The sequence below is a fragment of the Pyrus communis genome, chromosome 1 (genome assembly GCF_041283825.1).
Source record: "Pyrus communis isolate YQ-2024b chromosome 1, ASM4128382v1, whole genome shotgun sequence".
Classification (NCBI taxonomy): domain Eukaryota; kingdom Viridiplantae; phylum Streptophyta; class Magnoliopsida; order Rosales; family Rosaceae; genus Pyrus; species Pyrus communis.
Window position 1 is genome coordinate 3,275,965 of NC_142565.1, and position 25,240 is coordinate 3,301,204.

At 38.2% G+C, this 25,240-nt stretch overlaps 4 protein-coding genes and 1 long non-coding RNA gene across 8 annotated transcripts; 1 reads left to right on the forward strand and 4 right to left on the reverse strand.

Moving 5' to 3' along the window:
• Nucleotides 1–2,385: 2,385 nt before the first annotated feature.
• LOC148698976 (uncharacterized) lies at nucleotides 2,386–4,523 on the reverse strand. 2 transcript variants are annotated; one of them, XR_015952199.1, is made up of 4 exons: nucleotides 4,193–4,523; nucleotides 3,512–3,589; nucleotides 2,671–2,810; nucleotides 2,386–2,579 (listed from the first exon to the last, which is right to left on the reverse strand). It is a non-coding gene; the product is annotated as an uncharacterized LOC148698976 (long non-coding RNA). The 2 variants fall into 2 exon arrangements; XR_015952196.1 differs by lacking the exons at nucleotides 3,512–3,589; nucleotides 4,193–4,523 and adding an exon at nucleotides 2,929–3,043.
• A 1,177-nt stretch (nucleotides 4,524–5,700) lies between these two features.
• On the reverse strand, nucleotides 5,701–8,866 carry LOC137720707 (disease resistance protein RPM1-like). The gene has a single exon (XM_088692664.1). The coding sequence runs from the start codon at nucleotides 8,741–8,743 to the stop codon at nucleotides 5,909–5,911; it is 2,835 nt and encodes a 944-aa protein (XP_088548790.1). The 5' UTR covers nucleotides 8,744–8,866; the 3' UTR covers nucleotides 5,701–5,908.
• Nucleotides 8,867–13,258: 4,392 nt separating this feature from the next.
• On the forward strand, nucleotides 13,259–17,790 carry ACS12 (1-amino-cyclopropane-1-carboxylate synthase 12). Of its 3 annotated transcripts, none has more exons than XM_088692679.1 (3): nucleotides 13,259–13,847; nucleotides 13,938–14,072; nucleotides 17,653–17,790. In XM_088692679.1, exons 1-3 carry the CDS (start codon nucleotides 13,710–13,712, stop codon nucleotides 17,683–17,685), a joined length of 306 nt encoding a protein of 101 aa, XP_088548805.1. In that variant the 5' UTR covers nucleotides 13,259–13,709; the 3' UTR covers nucleotides 17,686–17,790. The 3 variants fall into 3 exon arrangements, with proteins under 3 accessions (XP_088548805.1, XP_088548801.1, XP_088548804.1); XM_088692675.1 differs by lacking the exon at nucleotides 17,653–17,790 and adding an exon at nucleotides 17,069–17,540; XM_088692678.1 differs by lacking the exon at nucleotides 17,653–17,790 and adding an exon at nucleotides 14,966–15,143.
• INH3 (inhibitor-3) lies at nucleotides 17,697–19,870 on the reverse strand. The gene is made up of 3 exons (XM_088688350.1): nucleotides 19,798–19,870; nucleotides 18,386–18,423; nucleotides 17,697–17,918 (listed from the first exon to the last, which is right to left on the reverse strand). The coding sequence occupies exons 1-3, from the start codon at nucleotides 19,868–19,870 to the stop codon at nucleotides 17,697–17,699; spliced, it is 333 nt and encodes a 110-aa protein (XP_088544476.1).
• Nucleotides 19,871–20,511: 641 nt separating this feature from the next.
• Nucleotides 20,512–23,635, reverse strand: LOC148698977 (disease resistance protein RPM1-like). Its single transcript, XM_088692667.1, has one exon. The coding sequence runs from the start codon at nucleotides 23,552–23,554 to the stop codon at nucleotides 20,720–20,722; it is 2,835 nt and encodes a 944-aa protein (XP_088548793.1). The 5' UTR covers nucleotides 23,555–23,635; the 3' UTR covers nucleotides 20,512–20,719.
• Nucleotides 23,636–25,240: the final 1,605 nt, after the last annotated feature.

Below are 25,240 nucleotides of genomic sequence, written 5' to 3' on the forward strand. Positions count from 1 at the left end.
TTACGCCGAACCAGTATAAATCCTTGTGTCAATTTGGATTATTTGTCTTGTCATATTTTGTCGTATTAGATTATTGGTTTCATATTTGACGCTTCCGCACAACATTGATGTGGATCACAACTATCTTTGGTTAAAAACCCACCTTGTATTGAAAAATTTGCTCAAGGACATCCAACAATAAGAGCAACTTACATGAAATAAGTTCACCGTCATTTTTGCACCTCGGTCCAATAAGACAATGTCATGTAGCATTGTATTATTAAATTAGGATGCCATGTTTACAGTGAACCTGTTCCATATAAGTTCTTCTCACCAATTGTCGTATCTCCTAGAAGAATAAAATGATGTTGGCAGCTAGGGAAAAAAAATGAAATTTGATAATTTCACTGCAGCATCCTGAGGTGCAGAGTATTCTGGTGTTAAGTAAGACTCGCCTGTGTGCCTTCACAAGCTGGAATCATGCAGGTTGTGAATCTTGTGTGTGCAGCATCTCGTCCCACGCTTGTAAATGCAAATAACATGCCGTTCGTACAAGCTCAACAATCCAATAACGCTGGCCATTTTTCGGATCCACATCTCGTTGAATTGTTTCGGCATGTTAATAAATCTAAGAGCTCTTAGATTTTATAGATGAAAGCAACTCAGTGTGTAACTGTGTATATTGATGAACCAATATTTATACTATATATTTCATTATTTTATTTTTGTTTTCTTGTCTAAATTAGTTAGAAGCTTTAAGTATTTGTGATATTTTTGCTATATTGTGTTTCTAGAATTGGCTTTCGGCTAAATAAATAAAAAAATATGATGAGTGAACATCATGATTATGTTTCCTTTGGTGTGAGAATGGAGTGATGAAAATTATTGGAAGTGTGCAAACATAGAAAACGAATTGTGGAAATTATTTCCATATTTTCTTTCTGCCACTCTCTCTCCTTTTCCCCCTTTATGAGTTTAAGAAAATAAAAATAAAGTTTTAATGAAATATTTTCGGTATTTTTTATTTTAACGAAAAATCATATTTTTATTCTAAAAAATCAATCCCGATACTATTTACTTACAACACATTTTTGTCGTTTTCATTAAATCTCAAAAATTTTAAACCATTTTCATTAATTTTCTTAAATAAAAAGCTCCAACCTGCTTTGGCAACTGGGAATGACCGTTTTTGGAATTTTCCAAGCTGGGACACGGCAAGTGGAGAAAAAAGAAAAAGAAAAAGAAAGGGGACTTTGTGCTTCGCTTTGTCATCCCACTACCGAAGTGAAATTTGACTTCTTCCATTGGGCCTTTGTGGCTGGGAAAAAGCAGATAGCTGCATTTGGTTGAGGGAAGGGCACGAAACAGACGAGGAAAAACAGAAGAGAAGCAGGGAGACGGACGGAAGAGAAGTGTGGAGACAGAGAGCAAAGGCACAGTAGAAGACAGAGAGCAAAGGCAGAGGGCGGAGGATGGAAGCAGCTCGCAGGAATAATCCTTGTAAATAAATGTTGTATTCTTTCTTTGATTTTTCATGGATAATTTCTTATGTTTTCAGATAAGTATGTATAACTAATTTTCTTTCACTAGAGTGAGGCCATGGGCCTCAACATGAATACGTGGATTTCTCTTTTAATTGCTCAAATGTTATTACATGCTTGCTTTGATATTTTCAATCACTAACTTAAACTATCTATGTGCCTTAATGCTTGATCACCATTGTGATGCTTAGAAAAGTCATTGAATGCAATTTTGAACAAACTTCACGTTAAAATTGGTTATGCTTCTTGTGATTGAGGATTGTAATTTCTCCTAAGGTAAATATCATACTCTTAGGGATTACATGGTTTATTAAAACTATTTTCACCAAGATTAATGAATCACTCATGTTTATATTTAATCCAAATGTCATGGATGAATTGCATGTAGTGGTATGTGTTTTAGCTTGAACTAGAAAATGTGCCCGCGCGTTGCTGCGGGACTTGAATGCATCACCTTGAACTGCACGAATAAGATACATGTTACCTAAATGAAGAGAATGATAGATGAGTGAATGCAGCAGTTGATACGTACTTATTACATCAATTACTATGACTAAATGACGTGTCAATTCCATCATTATGCAATAAAAAAACGTAGGGCTAACGAATATGATCAATCATTCTAACATTCTTCCTAGCTTATCCAATTTAGATGACAGAAATGGCTAATTTCGTTGACCAATTAACCGGATTAGCTAACACTTCCTAAAGAGATATTCTTCATGCTTCACATCTCTTAACTGGAGCTGTAATAGAATTCTAGCATAGTATCCCCAATGCTATTGAATTGGATGACGAAAATGCCGAATTTCTAAATAGTTCATCATATACTTGTGATTTGTGAATGAAGATTTTGTATTCATGAATAACGATCAAATGCTTGACAATTATCGTGCTAAGTAATTATCAATCATATATTTAAAATCCAGGCACAAAAGCTTTAGAAAGATAAATAAAAAACCCATATAACTAAATAGGCTTTGAATATGCTATCAGGGCACATAATTATATACCTAAAAATGGCAACAAACTAGCTTCTTCCTCACACGACCCGACTTTCTGAAATTTCCCAAGAAGATAAATCCATTAGCAATTGAGAGAAATTCGAGATATATATAAATCAAGAAGCAGAGGTGCAGAATGTTCAAACCTAATTACACCAGAATCTCAAAACGACCGATGCCCCGGAAATAGCCATGCCCTATTGCTTCTCCTCGTTCCCAGTTTGCTCTGAAATGGGGGTGTGACTCATAGTTTGATCTGGAATGGGAGTTTGACTTCTAGTTTGTTCTGCAATGGGAGTTTGAGTTATAGTTTGCTCTACAATGGGAGTTTGAATCTTGACCGAATAAAATTATTGATCAAAATCGTTCTATTTATTAATGCTTGTTTAGAGATATAATCATACCAAACAGAAAGACTCAATCCATTGCTAACATCAGCAACCCTAATTTCCCACCAAAAGAACTTAGCTCAATAGATTTCTTAGGAAACAATTCTTAGTCGCTGCGAACCACGAACTACGCAACCGAAACAGAACCGGATTAAATAAAAGCACTTTGAGTAAAGAAAACAGAGTGAAATCTGTTTTCCATGCAAATAATCTTTTAGCTCTCCGTTCAACACTTTTGATACGTTTTATTTAAAATGGTTTCTGAAATCGGTCATCTCACAGGGTATTCTGACTCTCTTTTTCATTCATTTCACGCAAACCAATCATACATTTAAAATAGGGCTTGGATAGCCTAATGTAAACTACACAAAAAAAGATTTAGAACTTGGTTTAGCGGCTGAAAATAATTTGTGCCTCCAAATAATAATGCTTACCCATAACCTAGAATTTAAAATTAGCATTTTGTGGCATTTGGATGTGAAAACTGAAGCGGCAGGTGGCAACAGTGGTACCAAATTACAATTCTAAATCTAGCAACAGAATCCGGCTGATAATTAACCCAGAATATAAAATCTAAATAAGTTAGAGCAAAAATCACCTCAAAGTCCTGAAAACCAATCCGGCTTCTCTTGTACTTTGGTATTATGGGGTTGACTTGTAAATGGTAGATAAAGTCCTGAAAACCAAGAATGAAAAGCATTCTTTCAGTTAACCAAAAATCATTCATAAACGGAGTACGACATGTAAACAAAAAATAAATCTTGGAAAGCAGACATAAACAAACTTCAATCACAATTACTTTAATACATATTTGGATACAAAGGAAAATTGAATTTATGAAATTTTGATATAAAGAACATTAACTAATGCAGGAAGAACATTTGTGCCTCAATGGCGTGAGAAGTACTCAAAACAAACTTTGTGATGTGTAAACAGAAAATGATCATGCTCTCCAACCTAATGCAGAAAAAACATTTGAATTCTTCCATGATATCCATGTTTTGCACATATTTATATACCAATTGACACTAACAATTTAAAGCCCCCATCCAACCCTTCTCCCCCACCCGAAAAATTCACCTAAAAACCACATTAACCACCACAGTTTAAGAATCCAGATTACATTTTTCAACAAAAAAGAATCAGCCTTCAATTATTAGCCTAAATATTGATTTGCAAACACAATGTAGCAAAAGAGTTGTTCAATGGCTCATTTTGGATTATAGGAAGTCCATTCAAAGAACTGAAAAAGCATAAATGAAAATATTCAAGAACCAACCTTTTTTGGAAACCATTGGTTCTAGTCTTATGATCTTTGATTCATTTAGCGAGAACCAAATTAATCTGAAATAAAAAGAAACCTGTTAGTTAAATCAACTCAGAATTCAAAACTAATATAGATTGACGGTGAAAAAAGGTATTCGCACACACATAATGCAATACACATGTGTAATATACAATTGAGTAAGATACTTTGATGCCATGTGGATCATTAACTGTTCCCTTGAGCCACAATTTTATTTGAATTAATGTACTAAAGATTAATGCTATGTACATTGAAAACGTCGAGTGATTGTTATATCAAAAGATTTGACCACACAAGTAGGCCATGTGGCTTTGGATCGATATTAGTACACTTACATGCAAAAAATTATGAAATATTGATTGGTTTATTAATAACGTTAATGAAGATTCTTGTTTTGCGTGTCTCAATGAATGTTGTTTTGTTACGTTGTTTTATTACTTAACATTATTAGTTAAATTTAAATACATAATGTTATGATAAAATGATTTAAACTTAACGTTATTGGTAACAGCATACAAAGTTTCAAAAAACAACATTGAACTTAACTAAGTTTGATGTGAGGATTATTTTGAATTTAAATCATGGATCTCTGCTCTAATCTGTGCACACACGGCATACACATTTTAAAACAAATAATAACAATCACAAAAGAACCAACAGAGTGATGGCATAAAAATCTCAAGCATGTGGCATCATCTGTCAATGAACAAAAATAAGATGTATCATGTATTGTAGAGGAATAGATAACTGAGAATTCCATTCAGAGTCACCACAACGACAACAAAGAATAGAAGCATGAACAAAAACATGCAAAACACATACAATGTGTTTTGCACCCACGCTTCCGTAGTGACGAGTACTACAAGATTACGCCAACCAAATGGATCTTACATGACACGACAAGACGGTCTACAAAAGTCAATGGATTTGCCTCAAAGGGCATTTTCCGTAAATTCACATTTAAAAATTATAAAGATTATAATTTTTGCGGATAGGTCGTTACAGTTTAAGAAGGCAAACTCAGCCAGAAAAGGAAAGATGACGACATTTTTTAGCGCCCAAGTTTGAGAGAAATGTTCCTCCGGTCTAGAATTTTGAAATCGTGGGATCCACTCCCCTACCCCCAACGCTTGCATTTGTGGGTCCTCACCTTTAGATGTTAAATTAGCTATTCATGAAATTTGAACATACACCGTCATGCAAGAACTCAAAATTTTTCCACTATTGTGCATACAAAATATGTGTGGCTGGATCAATCTGTGCATACAAAAGGAGAAAGCTCAATCATAATTCATGAAATTTCTATAATCCACAAAATCTACCCTTTGATTAACAAAATATCTTAGAGATTACAAATTAATATAAAGAATATAAATTAGTAAAGAATAGGTAAGACAAAAAATAGTAAAAATTTAATATTTTAACTTCAATGATCAAAGTGAGTTAAAAAGAGCATACGGTTTATCATTTTCGTAAGAAAATTAATTAGATAGGACATTTTTATTGCAACCACCAATAAATTTACAAGGAAAATGCGGACGACTGGACGACACAAAGAAAACAGAAGAGAAAGAGCCCCTCCCAGTCAACCTGCAACAGAAACTAGGATACCACAGCCAACAACCAACTCTTAACCAAAACATGTCCCATTCCCATGCTTGGTTTCACAAGTTGGAATCAAGCATTCGATCAAAGAGAAGAGCTGGCATCACGCAGGGCATGACTTTCATATGCACCCCATCTTGGTCCGACCTTGTAACTAAAACAAACATTTTTTATATGTTCAACAATCCAATAATGTTGGCCATTTTTTGGATCCATCTGCCGCGTAAACTCCTTTGGCATGTCACAGAAATTAAGATATGTCAGATTCCGGAGATGGTGGATGCCAGAGGGCACCTCCTTCAGTTGTGGGGAAGGTCCAACGTGAAACTCTTGCAGAAGAGGCATGACCCCATCGTCTATGATCAAAGAATTTAGTCCCTCCATTTCCCTGAGTCCTAGCACTCTAAGTTTCTGAAATCCTCCTTCCTCAAAATGCAGCTGCACACCATCATAGGCATTGATAGCCAAAACCAGCTCCAACAGATTAGGTAGATTTTGAAGGGCTTTTAGTGGGGAATCTCTCAACCTTGACCAAAGGATGGTTATCCTGACTAGGTGTTGTAGATTTGAAATCCAGCCTGGCAACTGCTCTAAACACCCTATCAAGCGGAGAGCACGGATAAATTGTGGTGGAGTTGAAATGGATTCTAGATCAAGGACTTCATGTTCATTTACTGCAGATAAAATTAGAGATTCAAGGTGGTTCATCTTTTCAACAGAAGCACACACAGCCCTTCCATCTTCACTTTTCAAGTTTTTTAGGCCTAACTTCCGCAGCTGTCTTAACTTTCCCAGTTCTTTGATTAGCCTGATCCCTCCATGATTCGCCTCCACGTAGCACAGTTTTTGCAAAGCTTGTAAGCATCCAATACCTTCATGTATCTTCACTCCTTTTTCCATATTCAAGAACAAACCCACGTCGTAGTTGTAGTCACCATGGTAGGCCAAAAGATGCCTCAGCTTAACAAGCTTACTGATCTTGGCTGGTATTTCATACACCAGAGACTGTTTTAGATCCAGGGTTTCCAAGTTTAGTAGATTGCCTATGGAGTCTGGAAGCAACTTCACCTTTGTATTCCTCAGGCTTAAATACGTCAAGAGATACAAATCTCCCACATATTTCGGAAGTCGATTGATTGGAGCATCCATGAAATCCAATACTTTCAGAAGTTTAATGTTTCCACTCAATGTATCGAGAAAAGACTCGGGCCATTCTTCTAGGTTGAAAGTAAATACAGAACGAATATGAGATTGTGTAATGCTTCCTAGGGCCTCAGAGGGACTGATGTCCATTGAGAGACGTCGATTTGTTGGTTTAAAAGTCGACTCGTCTTTTGATAACACATGACAGAAGCTTGAATCCACACCCGTTTTACGTAGGACTTCGTGCAAAAGATCATGAACTCTACAAGCTCGAGCTTTTCCATCAGTGAAAACTTCTGAAACTTGAACCAGGCTTCTGTGAATTAGCTCCATCAAGTATTCCTCTCCAACCTCTTCTAGTGTCTTGCCCCTCTTCGGTTTCACAAAGCCTTCAGCGATCCACAACCGAACTAATCTTATGCAACTAACTGAGTAATCCTCGGGAAAAATGCCAAAGTATAACACACACAATTTGAGGTAATACGGTAGATGGTGATAGCTGAGGGATAGGATTCTTGTGACGCTTGTAAGGTGGGGATTTCTTTCTAACTCTGAACTTAAGCTATTGTATAACTTCTGCCATTCAGACACAACTTTACCTTTAGTTGACAGCAAACCACCTATGGAAACAATTGCCAAGGGTAGTCCTTCGCATCTTTTGACGATGTTAAGAGACAACTCTTCCAACTCTTCAGGACAATTTCCCTCCAATTCAAACTGAAATGCCTTTCTACAAAACAATTCCCATGCCTTGTCTCGAGGCAGATGCTGCAAGTGATGAACATGAACAAAACAAGATCTTTTACAAAAATTGGCAACATCTTGAATCCGTGTAGTGATAATTATTCGTCCGCCTTTATTATCGGGTAAAGCATGTTCTATAGCCCCCCAAAAATCTACTTTCCACACATCATCAAACACAACAACGTACCCCTTTTGCTGCAAATACTCTCTTGATGTGCTAATCAGGGACTCCTCATCCATTGTGTCAATTTCTTCTGGGAAACGCTCCTTCCTTGAACTGTAGAGCTTTTTGATTACCGTCCTCAGAAGATCCTCAACCCTGTACGGCTGGGACACCGTAATCCAAGCATAGCAATCAAAGTGTGCCATCACCTCCTTCTGGTCATATACTTTCTTGGCAAGAGTGGTTTTCCCAAGTCCTCCCATACCAACCACTGATATCACTTCACATCTCGGAGCTCCTTCTACCAACAAACGAATTAGCTCATCTCTGGCAGATTCAATCCCCACGATTTCAGCTTCCTCAATGAAAAGAGAAGCCACTCGAGGGTCGTTCCATGATAGAGTCGTTTCTCCACTGCTCTGGCCTTGCTGATCAAGGGATTTGAATCCATATCTTTCACTTCTCTCCTTGATTTCACGAACCAATTCTTTTATACGGTCAACTTTCAAAACTATCCCATCCTGTGATCTCATTTTTTTAGCCAACCGGATAATTTTGTGGAAAATACGAAGGAATCCATGGTGTTGATGATGCCGTAAGATGCGGAGCAAATATTCATCAATGACATCTTCAATGTAAAAAGCTGCTTCTCTTACTTGATTGACCCAAGTTTTGACACCGTCATTCCCCGTCTCTCCATCTGCTGCTGCAGCCTTAGCATCTGCTTCCTTGAGGAATGATCGGATGCTCTCGAGTTCATCTTTGATGAAACCAACTTCAGTACGTGCATTTCTCGACAGGTTTGCTTCTGTGGTGATGAGTAGTTGAATTAACTTCTGGACCACAAAGCATACAATCTCTTCTGCCATTTTTCTGGCAGACAAAGCATCTATAATTGATGAATATTTGCTCAATTATATGAAATTATGAACATTTTAGAATTCTGTGTGCAGTATTTCTCGTTTGGTTGCAGACGGAAGAGGATCCTCTCCGGATCTCGGGATCACTACATCTTATCCGTTTATCGTACATCATGTGATTAGTTTTCGTCAGGTATTATTTATGTTTGATTTTATATAAAAAAAAGTCAAATGATTTCTAATCGTACGATACACGATGAATAATTAAAAAGTGAAAATCCTTAAGATTCTCACAATGTAAATCCGGATGTAATCCCAATCCTTTGCAGACGACTTTCTGGATTGCAAGGTAAATCAAAATATGAAAATGATGTGATAAGGCAGCGATTGGCTCATCCAATGGATTAGGTAATCCATCATATCATATTGCAGAGTGTTCTGATTCAATTTTCAATAATTCAAGAACTGCTGGTCAATTATGCCCTGGATTTAAAATGATATACAAGGATAAATTTTTTGATGTGACTGAAATACAAAACAGAGTATCACTTGTCATTGAACAAGGCACACCAAAAATGTGAGACCAAACCAACCATTGCACCACTGGCTGCTGGGATTGACTAGTAATTGCCATACCAAAGCCAACAAGGCGGACTGTGGCTATGCATCAACAGTAACACCTACCCACCTCTCTTATTTATTTAATTTTTTTTTTTAACAAGAAGATTGTGATATTTTCATTCATTTATAAAAGAGCATTATGAATATATATCACGAAGAATTAAATTTCAAAAGGATCCTTACAAATTAGATATAAAAATATTATAATAAGTATCACTAATTGCAAAACAATGAGTAGACTTCAACCACTCATCTGAGCTCATTGGAAACCTCATGATTACATAATTAAAATGTTAAACTTCATGTTACAGGAATATCATGTGAGAACAAAATCTCAAACCATAAATTGTGATAGAGAGTACGATGCTCATGGGTCTATCGCATCACTTAATTAGACCAACAAATTAATGAACTAGATCCTGCAAATTAAAAATCTCCTCCCTTCATTCATAGATCCAGAAGAGGTAGCACAACCAAACGAAAATCAAAATCAAGCACTCTCCTATAAACAAACAACCACCATTTTATACTTGGTAGGCATGTTGTCATTAGTCAAGCCTTTCAAATTTTCAATTCAAAATTATCATATTTTTTAATAGAAGAAGGCCCTCCAACACATGTGGCTGTTACATCTCTATTAAGAGAGAATTTTCGATGTGTTCAAAATACGGATGGCACCCCATATGTTATTGTACTAAGTGTTGGGGAAGTTTTTTTTTTCAAGTGTTTCTCCACTTGTATAATGACATATAAAAAATTTATCTCTATTGTAGATGTGGTACAAATATGCTATAAACTTGTATAATGACATATAACGTATGTGTCTGTGTTTCGGACACTAAAAAAATTTATCTCTATTGTAGATGTGGTACAAATGTGCTGTAAAATGTGACAAGAGTAGCAGTTTGATTAAAATTACATCTTTACCCCCAAAAAGAATTAAATGTCTTTCTTTTTGTTATTATTCAGTAGGTCAGCACCACCTCAACAGTCAATGCCTGCCTCTTTATTTTATTTTATTTATTTTTTTATTATTTGGTAATCAATGCCTGCCTCTTCTGTGATGAAAAATGGTAAGATTTAGTTTACTAAATCATGTTCTTCAGTCTTATTACTGTTAAGAATGAATATTACATTGATGGAAGGAAAGACCTTGTTTGTACTTATAAGTAGTTGAGCTATTCCTTATAGTGTCAATTGTTTTTATGGTGAAACCTCAACTTCTTCATGGTATTAGAGCAAGTTGTCCCATGCCTGAAACCCAACAGCCACATGTGCTTTACGTCACCCCATTTGTGTTGTTTACGTGTTCGGATTGAAAATTCGCCACATGTGAGGGGACGGTGTTGAAAATGAATCTTATTGATGAAATGAGGGATCTTGCATAGTTGGACTACTCCCCATGTTGCCAATTGAGTTTATAGTGATACCTCAACTTTCTTCAATTACTTTTCTCAATTAGTTGAATTGTTGATTTAGGGACAAAACTCACACAAACAAAAAAAAAAAAAAAAAAAAAAGGAAAAAGAAAAAAGTAAGGGATTTTTCATTTTTACAACAAAAATTTGAGGTAAATAGTTGTCATCTATCTTCATAAAAACTTGATTCATTTATCTTAGTAAAAACTTGATTCATTCGCCAAAAGTTCAATAAAATTTTATCATGACATTTGAGCATTTGAGACGAAGATACCTATTTATTTTTAAGTTTTATAAACAAACAGCTTTATTGCAACCACCAATAAAATTATAAGGAAAATGCTAGGAAAGCCACTCGACTTGACGACACAAAGAAAACAGAAGAGAAAGAGCCACTCCCAGTCAACGGTCAACCTGCAAGAGAAACTAGGATACCAGAGCTAACAACCAACTCTTAACGACCCCTAAACCTCTAAAACAAAAAATTGTACAAAAAGAGACCATCCCATTCCCATGCTTGGTTTCACAAGTTGGAATCTTCTACCAAAAAGAAAAGTTGGAATTACGTAGGGCATGAGTTTCATATACAACCCCATTTTGGTCCGAACTTGTAACTAAAGCGGACATCTTGTATATGTTCAACAATACAATATTGTAGTCCATATGTCGTTCAAACTCCTTTGGCATGTCAAAAAAAAAAAAAAAAAAAAAAAAACCAAGATATCTCAGCTTTCGGAGGCGGTGGATGCCAGAGGGCACCTCCTTCAGTTGTGGGGAAGGTCCAATGTGAAACTCTTGGAGAAGAGGCATAACCCCATTGTCTATGATCAATGAATTTAGTCCCCCCATGTCCCTGAGTTCCAGATGCCTCAGTTTGTGAAATCCTCCTTCCTCAAAATGCAGCTACACACCATCATATGCATTGATTTTCAAAACTAGCTCCAACAGATTAGGTAGATTTTGAAGGGCATGGGGAATCTCTAAACCTTGACCAAAAAATCGTTATCCTGACGAGGTGTTGAAGATTTGAAATCCGACTTTGCAACTGCCCTAAACGCCTTATCAACAGAGAGCATGAATAAATTGTGTTCTGCTTAGGTGCAGATGACTTTCTAGATTTCAAGGAGACCGAATCAATGAAAGTGATGTGATGAGTCAGCGTTTGTCTCATCCATCATATTGAATGTTCAATAATTTGAGTGCTGGTATACTATATGCCCTCTACTTGGGAATCTTATTTTTTTGAAAGAAATAGGAATTAGGTGTGGGGCCCATTTCACATTGAATTTCAACGATCTGAATCGTTTATTTTGTAAGTCTCGATTTATAGATCATCCTTGCAAAAATTCAATTCTATCCGAAATCATTTGCCTGTTTAATTATCAATATCAAATTTTATTCTTTTTTATATAACAAAGTATTCGTTAATTTCTTTGAACTCAATTAGATGTCTTAAACATTTTCGATTTGGCTAATATTTTGCAAGGATGATCTATGAGGTGCAACTTGAAAAATAAAGAGTTCGGATCGTTAAATTTCGATGTGGTATGGACCCCACAAAGAATCTTCATTTTTATAAAAATATTGGGATCCCTTCCCTTAAAGATTTCCTATATATATATATATATATATATATATATATATATATATATATATGAGTGGATTCATTATATGCTGGTATATTATCGAGACACTCGAATTAAAGAGATAATTAACAATGCGATCAGAGATGATAGTCAGAGATGAATAAGAAGAGAGTTGACATCTTTGCAATATAGTCAGCTGAGCTGGAAAATTGCTATGTTGAGGTCCACAAGTGAGACCACACCAACCATTGCACTAGCTGGGTTTGACAAACAAACAAACAAACAACCGCCATTTTATATTCAGTAGGCCGGCCATCATTCATGAAGTCGTTTACATTTTCACTTTTCTCATATTTTTCGGTATGCTCGAAATACGAAATAGTATCTAGTATTTGCACCATGACATATGATACAACTATTGTTTTGAGCACATTAAAAAACTTCTCAATTTCCCTAAGATCAACTCCAACTCTTGGGCTAAAACTTAAAAATTTTAGTCTAGAAAATTTAACTTTTAACTCAGAAACAGTTTTTCTATTACAATCCTTCTGGCCTAAAAAGTCCAGTTTCAGGCTCATTGGTGGGGCCCATGCTGAATCCTGGGCTAATTTTTGGGTGGAATTTGGCTTAGGTTAGGCTTTCGGCTTTTAGTCCAAACATTTAGGTTGGGTTGGGTTTGGGAGGAATAAATGGAAAAATTTGGCTTTTAGCCTAGAATTGGATTTGTCTAATAAAAGTAGGGTTCACACATGTGTATGTCATCTTTATTAGATAACGGTTACAAATACAGTACGAAAAATGCGATAAGAAAAGCATTTGATTCAAAATTACATCTTTACCCCAAAAAGAATGAAATATCGTTCTTTTTGTTATTATACGACGATGGTGTTTGCACTCCAACAAAAGATGCAAAGATGGAAACTGGCAGGTGCCAATCAAACAGACCAAAAGTTTCTGGAAGCAAAACTGCAAAACACACACTTCCCTCGCAGGGCTCTCGAATCTCACTCAATCCATCCACGCCAACCAACGGCCAACCCGAAACCCTCCCACTACAGCTCGAGACCCGGACCCGCGAACCCGACTCTGACCCAACCCGAAACAAGCCCACTTGAGTCACCGCGATGAGACTGATTGTGCCACTCCAAGGCGTCGTCCAAGGCAGAGGCGGCTTCATCCTCGGCTCTCTAATCCCATGTGCTCTCTATTACTGCATCCAGCTCTACCTAAAACGATGCTGACCCTCCAAACCCGATCCACCTTCCCCCTCCCAGTCCTCCTCCAACCTGGCGGAGCTCCCCAGAACGCTGTCGCGGTCCAGCTTGTCCACCCGTGGGTCCATGGGTCCGGATGTCCTCCCGGGCGAGCTGGGTTGCGAAGCCCAATGACTCGCCGTACTATATTGGGTCGGATAGGGCTTCGGAGGACCCGTACGATAGGGTGGATAATCCGGACGGGGTTATTCAACTCGGATTGTCCGAGAACAGGGTGAGATTTTGTTGGGTTTTGTGTAAATTATGTTTTCGGAGTGGAGTTTATGTAAAGTTCGACTTTTTAATTTTCTGGGTGTGGTTGCAGCTGTGTTTGGATTTGATTGAGAAATGGGTTTCGGAGAATTTGATGGAATCGATGGTGGGAACGGACGGTGGTGATTTGAGCATAAGTGGGATTGCAGCGTACCAGCCGTTTGATGGAATGACTGAGCTGAAAGTGGTATGATTGTTTCTAATCTCTGAAACATTGCTGGATAATTTAGCGAGATGGTACTTTAATACGTTATAATCGCTCTTCTGATATAGTTTCGGTTGCGTAATTTGTGGGATAGTGTTATTTACACATCCATTTTTTCAATGGCCGAAAAATTGAGAGGGATGCGTGAGAAGTAAAAATGGATGTGTGGATAGCACTACCCAATTTGCAAAGTGCACCTTGCGTACACAGCCAGCCTCCAACTTCTGCCTTTTCGTAGGTGGCGGAGAATTCTGTGATTTCTCATAAAGTTTCCCGAGCTTTTTCGCAACTCTGTAATCAAGAGTCGGAAAATGGGACAAGTTAGAAAACTGGACCACCAAACAATTAGAACAAAAGGAAACATCAGACTGCTTGGCCAACTGACTCGCCGTGGGTTTCATTAATTCAGTTTGCTTGGCCAACTGTGCATACAAAATATGTGTGGCTGGATCAATCTGTGCATACAAAAGGAGAAGGCTCAATCATAATTCATGAAATTTCTATAATCCACAAAATATACCCTCTGATTAACAAGAGATTACAAATTAATATAAAGAATATAAATTAATTAAGAATTGGTAAGATCAAAAATAGTACAAATTTAATATTTTAACTTCAATTATCAAAGTGAGGTTAAAAAGAGTATACGGTTTATCAATTTCCTAGAGAAAATCAATTGGATTGGATATTTTTATTGCAACCACCAATAAAATTACAAGGAAAATGCTAGGAATACGACTGAACGACACAAAGAAAACAAAGCACACAACTGATTCTGCCATTTTGTATCCTGCCTTTTCTGGCAGACAAAGTATCTATAATTGATGGAGAAAAATCCCTATATGAATACTTCCGTGTGGAATATTTCTGGTTAGGTTGCAGACGACTTTCTGGATTGCAAGGAGATTGAAAATATGAAAGTGATGTGATCAGGCAGCGTTTGGTTCATCCATTGACTTTGGTAATCCATCATATCATATTGTGGACTTGTTCTGATTCAATTTTTAATAATTTTCCTATCAAATGTTAGATTTGACAATATCTTACCCGATCTGTTAACCCAACTCGAAATGATGTGAAAATAATGTGTTTCAAGTCAATACATTAACTAATTGGGTCGGTATGATCACACGTTAAGAACTCGTTACCCGCAGGTAACCAGTTTTAACACATTAAGAAAAAAAGCTAGTTTGATGATTTTAAACTACTAAAAAACTTTTTGAATAAAATAGCCATTGTAGATTAACACTTATCTCTGGTAAAAACTTGATTCATTCATCTAAAGTTCAATGAAATTTTATTAGGTCATTTGAGCATTCTGAGTTTTGAGGATACAATACTTATTAATTTTTAAATTTTTGTAAAAAAACAATTTTATTGCAACCATCAGTAAAATTATAAGGAAAATGCTAGAAAGACCACTAGACTGGACGACACAAAGAAAACAGAAGGGAAAGAGCCCCTCCCAGTCAACCTGCAACAGCCTTTTGCTAGCACCGTCGTCGAAGAACAAAGCTTCGCCATACCACATCTACTACTTTATCAAACATCAAAAGTATCTCATATCATCAGGATCGAACATACTCCAGGTCTGACAGACTTATTTTGACCCTCAAATTCTGGAGTCGGCTCGCTCCTTTGGAGGAAACCAGAAAACCCTCCAGCCCAGTTCAAGAATACACTTGTGGAAAGTCAAGTACAATAAAGCACATGCCGATTCGTCCGTCTTCTCAAAAAACAAGAGTACCTCACATCATATCTTCTCCTTGTTTCTTCTTTTTATCCTTATTGCTGAATGAGAGACAGGGAGAATGATTACAATCAGCCGAAACCCAAGATCAACCTATCGATCTGAGACTGATTGCTTGGAACCTTGATTGCTTACCTTGTCTGTCACCTCCTGCGACAGATCTCCTCGCTTAGAGACTTGGGAGACTCCTACTATATGGTTTGTATCGCACTTGACCAAACCTGAAACTACAAGTAAGCTTCAAATGAAAATGATACATTACCTTGTGCGTCAATGCCAACCAAAGATACCACTCCTGGATGAAGGAAAAATACTTTCAAGAGAAGATGCCACATCTACTTACAGGACAGAGAAGGTAAGTGAAGGTGACACCACACTTCGGTACTTGGAAGTTTCGTGATTACTCAATGTCTTGGATCTTGTAAGTCCCCAAGCGAGGAGCTTCCCTCACTCGGGAACTTAGGGGAGCACTGTTTGTACCATACTTGACCAATCCCGAAACTACTAAGCACCGGTCAACAACATACCGTCAAGGACCCACAAGACTTTTCCTCCAACTAGGAGGCCAATCACAACGCGACACGTGTCGATATCAGAGGCCAATCACAACGCAACACGTGTCGATATCAGAGGCCAATCACAACACGACACGTGTCAATGTCACAACAAAACTAGAAACTCTCTTCTATAAAAGGGGATCATTCTCCCACAATAATCCCTAATGTGTGTACTAAACTATTCACTAGAACTCACTAAAAGAGAGCTTGAACCTATGTATTTGTGTAAACCCTTCACAACTAATGAGAATTCCTCTACTCCGTGGACATAGCCAATCTGGGTGAACCACTTACATCTTGTGTTGTTTGCTTCCCTGTCTCTATTCATTTAAATACTTATCCACACTAATGAACAGAGCAACCTAGCAAAGGTCACAAACCTCACACTTTCTGTTGTACCAATGTCCTCACCGATTTTGTGCATCAACAACAGTAAGATACAATTTCATTTACTAATTCAAGCAAAGCCGATTCAGAAAACAGAAATAAATTTTTCTAAGTGTAGTAAATTTACAACGAACTATCATATTGCGTTGAAAATCTAATAAGAAATGAGTCGATGAAGCAGAATGTACCTTTGTCATTATCGTCTACAGATGCAGAGACCTCTGCTTCCATGCAATTATTCGAGTTACTGCATCTAGTAATTTCAACATCTTTCGATTCCGTAGAGATTTTTACAGGTACCGGATGATTCTCTTTTTGCCAATTCAACAATTTTTCAAGGAAAGATAAAGGATTTGAAACAAATTAAACAAAGAAAAAACAAAGTTAGTAGTAAGTTAACAAATTAATCTAATCAAATTACAATATTTATAATTCAATTAATCTCTAATCTGTTCATATAAAACAACGTAACATAATTAAAATGCATGAACTAAACATGTAGATGATGAAATTAATTAGCAGAAAACGATCACTAATTAATGTGGTATTGTTACACGACCAAATTATTTATTATTTTGTTCTTGGTTGCTGTCATGTGTTAGTTTGTAGTTTGTATCGAAAAATAGGAATCCGGCTTCTTGAACGGGGTCATGTTATATGTTACTGTTGTATAATGATAATGTATGTGAGGCTGTGCATTACAGCAGAATTGTTTGTTGCTTAATGGCAATGCAAATTGAATTTGTTAGCGCAAAACTCTCTTCCACTTGCTCTGTTTGTTGCTTTTATCATCTTTTACTGGTTGGTTGTGCTCAATGGCTTAATGTTAAACACACTCAATAAGAAGCAACTTTGCCTACCACTCCAGTTTCCAGCCCATGTCTCTGCCTCCGTGCTCTGATCGACAGTCTTTTAATGGTTGCTGTTAATGCCTGAAGAAGAAGGTGAGAGGTGATCGTGGTCGTGATGGTGTTCATCATCGTCGCTGTCATCCTCGTCGAAGGGCTTCTGCTTGTGGAAGATGCAGCACTTTTTGGAGCTCTTCTTCTGCATAAACTCGTTGTCCACCGTTCCTTCCTTCCACGACACCTGCTTCTTCTTCTTCCGATTCGGCTTCAACAACACAGCTTCCGACTTGTCAATTTTTTTTTAACTTCGTAAGGGTATTTTTGTATTTTTGTATTTTTGATGAAATGATTTTAAAATGTCAAAGGGTGTTTGTGATATGTTGAGAACCTGAGGGGGTTTTGTGAAAACACAAAAAACCTCAAGGGGTGTTTGTGTAATTAACTCATAGAAGTTCTTATCAAAGTTAATGTGAAACCCTAATTGGAAATTTGTGAAGGGAAGAAATGGAAAGGTTTGAATATTTGTTTGGGGTGAGAATTCTGAGTTGGTTTATGAAACACCCCGACCCAGAATGTTCACTAGGACTCCGAATCAAGTTGTACTGGCCGACACCTGGAAGGTGACGAAGCCATAGAGTATAGTGATGTGGAAAATGTGAATAAATTTAAACCTAAAAGTGGCTAAAGACAAGAGTGCGCTGTGAGCGAGAATGAACCCATATTACACGCGACGTCAAAGCATAAGTAAAGTACAGCAGTGTGGTAAGGATCATGCCCTCGAAGGTAGCCACCTATATTGAGATTTGCCAAGAATCATCGTCGATACGAACTTTTTAGCAGCTAAAACCTGGAGGGGCAAAAAAAATAAGGGTAAGTGGGCTAGAGAATAAAGTTTTAATAAAAACCTTTTGAAAACGTTATAACCCCTTGCTGTAAAACCCATATAGTTTCCTGAAAATAATACTACGTATATACATACGAAAACCAATGCACAGGGCCAGTAAAAACTGAAGTATGCCATGTCATAACGTTTCAGCACTAAAAGATGTAAGACATGTGTGAAATCAATATAAAATAATATGCCAGTCAGAGTCACCTAATGTGACCTATACGACTGAACCTATAGCTCATCAACCTATTCCTGCACACGAGTCGAAACCACCTAATGTGGTCTGTACGACAGGCTGGGTGTAAAAAGTACGCTCAAGTGCTACGATCGTGAAGGCTGTGCAAAGTATCGCAAGTCACCTACGAGTCGGAACCACCTAATGTGGTCTGTACAATAGGCTGGCACCTGCCTTGGATCCAAGGTGAGTGTGTGGTGCGGGAGGTGAACGATCATGTGAAGGCTAGGCTCTGGCCTAGGGCAGAACACTAACATCGCGGTGCAAGATAATGAACACTAAATGCATCCAAACATAACCATACACACTGCAATTACTATCATCAATATGCACTCACCTGAAGCTTACCTGGGCGTCCGCAGCGTCATGCAATAGTATGCATATATCTATACTAATGCATATACTAAAATGTAATGCAATTGACATGCCATTTAAAAACGTAAATCCATTTAAAACCATTTCTAGGAAAATGGAGAACATATATACGTATATATAGAAAACCAAAAGCCCACTCACCTCAGGTCCACGCTACAACTCCCTAACACGAATATCGAGGCGTCACGAATGATCAACGCCTAGAACAATTATCAAACCACATCTTAGAATCCTTATCAATAGAACACATAACTTACATAAAACACATCCATAAGGACGTTATATAATGATTTGAGGCACATTGACCAAAAATCAATCGTCGGTCAAAGGTCGACAGTAGGGTTCATAACCCTACATAACTCAATCTAGAAGATCCGCACCTTGGATTTTTGATCCGTAACTTCCAAAGATCCACATTATGCTTCTAGAATAACATACTAAAATCTTACCATGAACCGACAGTTGGATCTCCGCCACTCACAAATTCATGTGGCTGTCAATTAGCCAATCAACTATGAAATTACATTAAAACATTAAAATTTCACTAAATGGATGTCAAAAATGGATTCAGAATGTGGAATTACCCTATGTTACATCATGTGTCAAAACCCGAAAAGAATCAACTAAAATCAATAGTCAATGCAGGGAATATTCCTCCTCTTCAACCTCTCCGGTTGCCAGATTCTGCAGATTTTCTGGCAATCTTTAGAACTCCAAATTGCGTTACGTTTGCACCCATGCTTCCTTAGTGACGAGTACTACAAGAATACGCCAACCAAATGGATCTTACATGACACGACAAGATGGTCTACAAAAGTCAATGGATTTGCCTCAAAGGGCATTTTCCGTAAATTCACATTTTAAAATTATAAAGATTATAATTTTTGCGGATAGGTCGTTACAGTTTAAGAAGGCAAACTCAGCCAGAAAAGGAAAGACAACGACATTTTTTAGCGCCCAAGTTTGAGAGAAATGTTCCTCCAGTCTAGAATTTTGAAATCGTGGGATCCACTCCCCTACCCCCAACGCTTGCATTTGTGGGTCCTCACCTTTAGATGTTAAATTAGCTATTCATGGAATTTGAACATACACCGTCATGCAAGAACTCAAAAATTTTCCACTATTGTGCATACAAAATATGTGTGGCTGGATCAATCTGTGCATACAAAAGGAGAAAGCTCAATCATAATTCATGAAATTTCTATAATCCACAAAATTTACGCTTTGATTAACAAAATATCTTAGAGATTACAAATTAATATAAAGAATATAAATTAGTAAAGAATAGGTAAGACTTAAAATAGTAAAAATTTAATATTTTAACTTCAATGATCAAAGTGAGTTAAAAAGAGCATACGGTTTATCATTTTCGTAGGAAAATTAATTAGATAGGACATTTTTATTGCAACCACCAATAAATTTACAAGGAAAATGCGGACGACTAGACGACACAAAGAAAACAGAAGAGAAAGAGCCCCTCCCAGTAAACCTGCAACAGAAACTAGGATACCACAGCTAACAACCAACTCTTAACCAAAACATGTCCCATTCCCATGCTTGGTTTCACAGGTTGGAATCAAGCATTCGATCAAAGAGAAGAGCTGGCATCACGCAGGGCATGACTTTCATATGCACCCCATCTTGGTCCGACCTTGTAACTAAAACAAACATTTTTTATATGTTCAACAATCCAATAATGTTGCCCATTTTTTGGATCCATCTGCCGCGTAAACTCCTTTGGCATGTCACAGAAATTAAGATATGTCAGATTCCGGAGATGGTGGATGCCAGAGGGCACCTCCTTCAGTTGTGGGGAAGGTCCAACGTGAAATTCTTGCAGAAGAGGCATGACCCCATCGTCTATGATCAAAGAATTTAGTCTCTCCATTTCCCTGAGTCCAAGCACTCTAAGTTTCTGAAATCCTCCTTCCTCAAAATGCAGCCGCACACCATCATAGGCATTGATAGCCAAAACTAGCTCCAACAGATTAGGTAGATTTTGAAGGTATTTTAGTGGGGAATCTCTCAACCTTGACCAAAGGATGGTTATCCTGACTAGGTGTTGAAGATTTGAAATCCAACCTGGCAACTGCTCTAAACACCCTATCAAGCGGAGAGCACGGATAAATTGTGGTGGAGTTGAAATGGATTCTAGATCAAGGACTTCATGTTCATTTACTGCAGATAAAATTAGAGATTCAAGGTGGTTCATCTTTTCAACAGAAGCACACACAGCCCTTCCATCATCACTTTTCAAGTTTTTTAGGCCTAACTTCCGCAGCTGTCTTAACTTTCCCAGTTCTTTGATTAGCCTGATCCCTCCATGATTCGCCTCCACGTAGCACAGTTTTTGCAAAGCTTGTAAGCATCCAATACCTTCATGTATCTTCACTCCTTTTTCCATATTCAAGAACAAACCCACGTCGTAGTTGTAGTCACCATGGTAGGCCAAAAGATGCCTCAGCTTAACAAGCTTACTGATCTTGGCTGGTATTTCATACACCAGAGACTGTTTTAGATCCAGGGTTTCCAAGTTTAGTAGATTGCCTATGGAGTCTGGAAGCAACTTCACCTTTGTATTCCTCAGGCTTAAATACGTCAAGAGATACAAATCCCCCACATATTTCGGAAGTCGATTGATTGGAGCATCCATGAAATCCAATACTTTCAGAAGTTTAATGTTTCCACTCAATGTATCGAGAAAAGACTCAGGCCATTCTTCTAGGTTGAAAGTAAATACAGAACGAATATGAGATTGTGTAATGCTTCCCAGGGCCTCAGAGGGACTGATGTCCATTGAGAGGCGTCGATTTGTTGGTTTAAAAGTCGACTCGTCTTGTGATAACACATGACAGAAGCTCGAATCCACACCCGTTTTAAGGAGGACTTCGTGCAAAAGATCATGAACTCTACAAGCTCGAGCTTTTCCATCAATGTAAACTTCTGAAACTTGAACCAGGCTTCTGTGAATTAGCTCCATCAAGTATTCCTCTCCAACCTCTTCTAGTGTCTTGCCCCTCTTCGGTTTCACAAAGCCTTCAGCGATCCACAACCGAACTAATCTTATGCAACTAACTGAGTAATCCTCGGGGAAAATGCCAAAGTATAACACACACGATTTGAGGTAATACGGTAGATGGTGATAGCTGAGGGATAGGATTCTTGTGAGGCTTGTAAGGTGGGGATTTCTTTCCAACTCTGAACTTAAGCTATTGTATAACTTCTGCCATTCAGACACAACTTTAGCTTTGGTTGACAGCAGACCACCGATGGAAACAATTGCCAAAGGTAGTCCTTCGCATCTTTTGACGAAGTTAAGAGACAACTCTTCCAACTCTTCAGGACACTTTCCCTCCAATTCAAACTGAAATGCCTTCCTACAAAACAATTCCCATGCCTTGTTTGGAGGCAGAGGCTGCAAATGATGAACATGAACAAAACAAGATCTTTTACAAAAATTGGCAACATCTTGAATCCGTGTAGTGATAATTATTCGTCCGCCTTTATTATCGGGTAAAGCATGTTCTATAGCCCCCCAAAAATCTACTTTCCACACATCGTCAAACACAACAACGTACCTCTTTTGCTGCAAATACTCTCTTGATGTGCTAATCAGGGACTCCTCATCCATTGTGTCAACTTCCTCTGGGAAACACTCCTTCCTTGAACTGTAGAACTTTTTGATTACCGTCCTCAGAAGATCCTCAACCCTGTACGACTGGGACACCGTAATCCAAGCATAGCAGTCAAAGTGTGCCATCACCTTCTTCTGGTCGTATACTTTCTTGGCAAGAGTGGTTTTCCCAAGTCCTCCCATACCAACCACTGATATCACTTCACGTCTCGGAGCTCCTTCTGTCAACAAACGAGTTAGCTCATCTCTGGCAGATTCAATCCCCACGATTTCAGCTTCCTCAATGAAAAGAGAAGCCACTCGAGGGTCGTTCCATGGTAGAGTCGTTTTTCCACTGCTCTGGCCTTGCTGATCAAGGGATTTGAATCCATATCTTTCACTTCTCTCCTTGATTTCACGAACCAATTCTTTTATACCGTCAACTTTCAAAACTATCCCATCCTGTGATCTCATTTTTTTAGCCAACCGGATAATTTTGTGGAAAAAACGAAGGAATCCATGGTGTTGATGATGCCGTAAGATGCGGAGCAAATATTCATCAATGACATCTTCAATGTAAAAAGCTGCTTCCCTTACTTGATTGACCCAAGCTTTGACACTGTCATTCGCCACCTCTCCATCTGCTGCTGCAGCCTTAGCATCTGCTTCCTTGAGGAATGATCGGATGCTCTCGAGTTCATCTTTGATGAAACCAACTTCAGCACGTGCATTCCTCGAAAGGTTTGCTTCTGTGGTGATGAGTAGGTGAATTAACCTGTGGATCACAGAGCATACAATCTGTTCTGCCATATAGTATGAGCAACCCAAAAACCCGAAACAATGTGCTTTTTGGTTGGGGTGAGCAAATAGTTGTTTTGAAAAAAAAAAAAAAGAAAGTTGTGAAACAAACGAACTCTGAAAAAGAAAAAGAAGCAAGAATCAGGAATAAACTGAATGTTGTGAAGCAGATGGTTTTGGTATCAAGAAAATCAGAAACATTGAAGCAAATTGGTGCCTTTCTTATCAACCTTAGACACGGGCTACTGCTTTTGCTAACTTTTTTTTTATTGGATAAGTGCAGTGTGAATTCGTTGTAAGTGCAGTGTGAATTCCAATGTAAAAGCAGTGTGAATATTCACATGATGACTTTGAACATCGGATCATAGCTTGGTAGGTATTGGTCTTGTGACATCCCACATCGTCCAGGGGGTGATCCTTAAATGTATATTCACATCCCTACCTAGCACGAGGTCTTTTGGGAGCTCACTGGCTTCGGGTTCTGTAGGAACTTCGAAGTTAAGTGAGAAGGGGACTAGAGCAATCCCATGATGGGTGACCCACTGGGAAGTTGCTCGTGAGTTCCCAAAAACAAAACCGTGAGGGAATGGTAAGCCCAAAGCGGACAATATCGTGCTACAGTGGTGGAACGGGCCCGGGAACTGATCCGCCCCGGGCCGGGATGTGACAATTTGGTATCAGAGCCTAACCCTGGTCGCGTGTGTGCCGACGAGGACGTCGGGCCCCTAAGGGGGGTGGATTGTGACATCCCACATCGCCCAGGGGGTGATCCTTAAATGTATATTCTCATCCCTACCTAGCACGAGGCCTTTTGGGAGCTCACTGGCTTCGGGTTCTGTAGGAACTTCGAAGTTATGCGAGAAGGGGACTAGAGCAATCCCATGATGGGTGAGCCACTGGGAAGTTGCTCGTGAGTTCCCAAAAACAAAACCGTGAGGGAATGGTAAGCCCAAAGCGGACAATATCGTGTTACGGTGGTGGAACGGGTCAGGGAACTGATCCGTCCCGGACCGGGATGTGACAGGTCTCCTAACTTTTGTATTTAATATTTGGCAACTAGGAAAGGGGGGAGGGGGGTTGAATGAAGAAAGATAGTTGTAAAACCAAGAGTACAAGTAGCAGGGGAGGTAGAAGAGAAATATATTTGTAAGCCATAAGGCTAGAAGAGAGAAAAATAGTTAGAGTTATTTGGTACTCCTATTATTTCAGATAATGAGAAAAACCACTACTGCTACCCAAGGACGTAGGCACATTTGCCGAACCTCGTAAATATTGTACTTTATTTACTTTATATTTCACTGCACACATACTTTCAATTTCACAACAAGCAAGTTATTATATGCTTTCCTATGGCTTTCTTTTTGCTTTGTTGAATATGAGAATCTAGTGATGTGGATCACAGCTATCTTTGGTTGAGATTTCACAACAAGCAGGTTGTGAATCTCGTGTGTGCAGCATCTCGTCCCACGCTTTTAAATACAAATAACATCCCGTTAGTGTAAGCTCAACAATCCAATAACGCTGGCCATTTTTCGGATCCACATCTTGTTGAATTGTTTTGGCATGTTAATAAATCTCAGAGCTCTTAGATTTTAGAGATGAAAGCAACTTCAGTGCGTACATCTCTGGGAAGAATACAATTGCTTCTGCCACTTTTCATTAACTTATGCAATAAGGTTTTAACACACTATCTGTATG

Bases quoted from the DNA above. Each gene is read 5' to 3' on its own strand.
- LOC137720707 (XM_088692664.1), bottom strand. From the start codon at position 8,743: ATGGCAGAAGAGATTGTATGCTTTGTGGTCCAGAAGTTAATTCAACTA.
- ACS12 (XM_088692675.1), top strand. From the start codon at position 13,710: ATGTCCTCCCGGGCGAGCTGGGTTGCGAAGCCCAATGACTCGCCGTAC. The intron at 13,848-13,937 runs GTGAGATTTTGT...GTGTGGTTGCAG, and splicing joins TCGGATTGTCCGAGAACAGG to CTGTGTTTGGATTTGATTGA. The intron at 14,073-17,068 runs GTATGATTGTTT...TCGATTCCGTAG, and splicing joins GAATGACTGAGCTGAAAGTG to AGATTTTTACAGGTACCGGA.
- INH3 (XM_088688350.1), bottom strand. From the start codon at position 19,870: ATGGGTGCAAACGTAACGCAATTTGGAGTTCTAAAGATTGCCAGAAAA. The intron at 18,424-19,797 runs GTTGAAGAGGAG...ATCTCAATATAG, and splicing joins AGAATCTGGCAACCGGAGAG to GTGGCTACCTTCGAGGGCAT. The intron at 17,919-18,385 runs GTACTTTACTTA...AAAATTGACAAG, and splicing joins ATGATCCTTACCACACTGCT to TCGGAAGCTGTGTTGTTGAA.
- LOC148698977 (XM_088692667.1), bottom strand. From the start codon at position 23,554: ATGGCAGAACAGATTGTATGCTCTGTGATCCACAGGTTAATTCACCTA.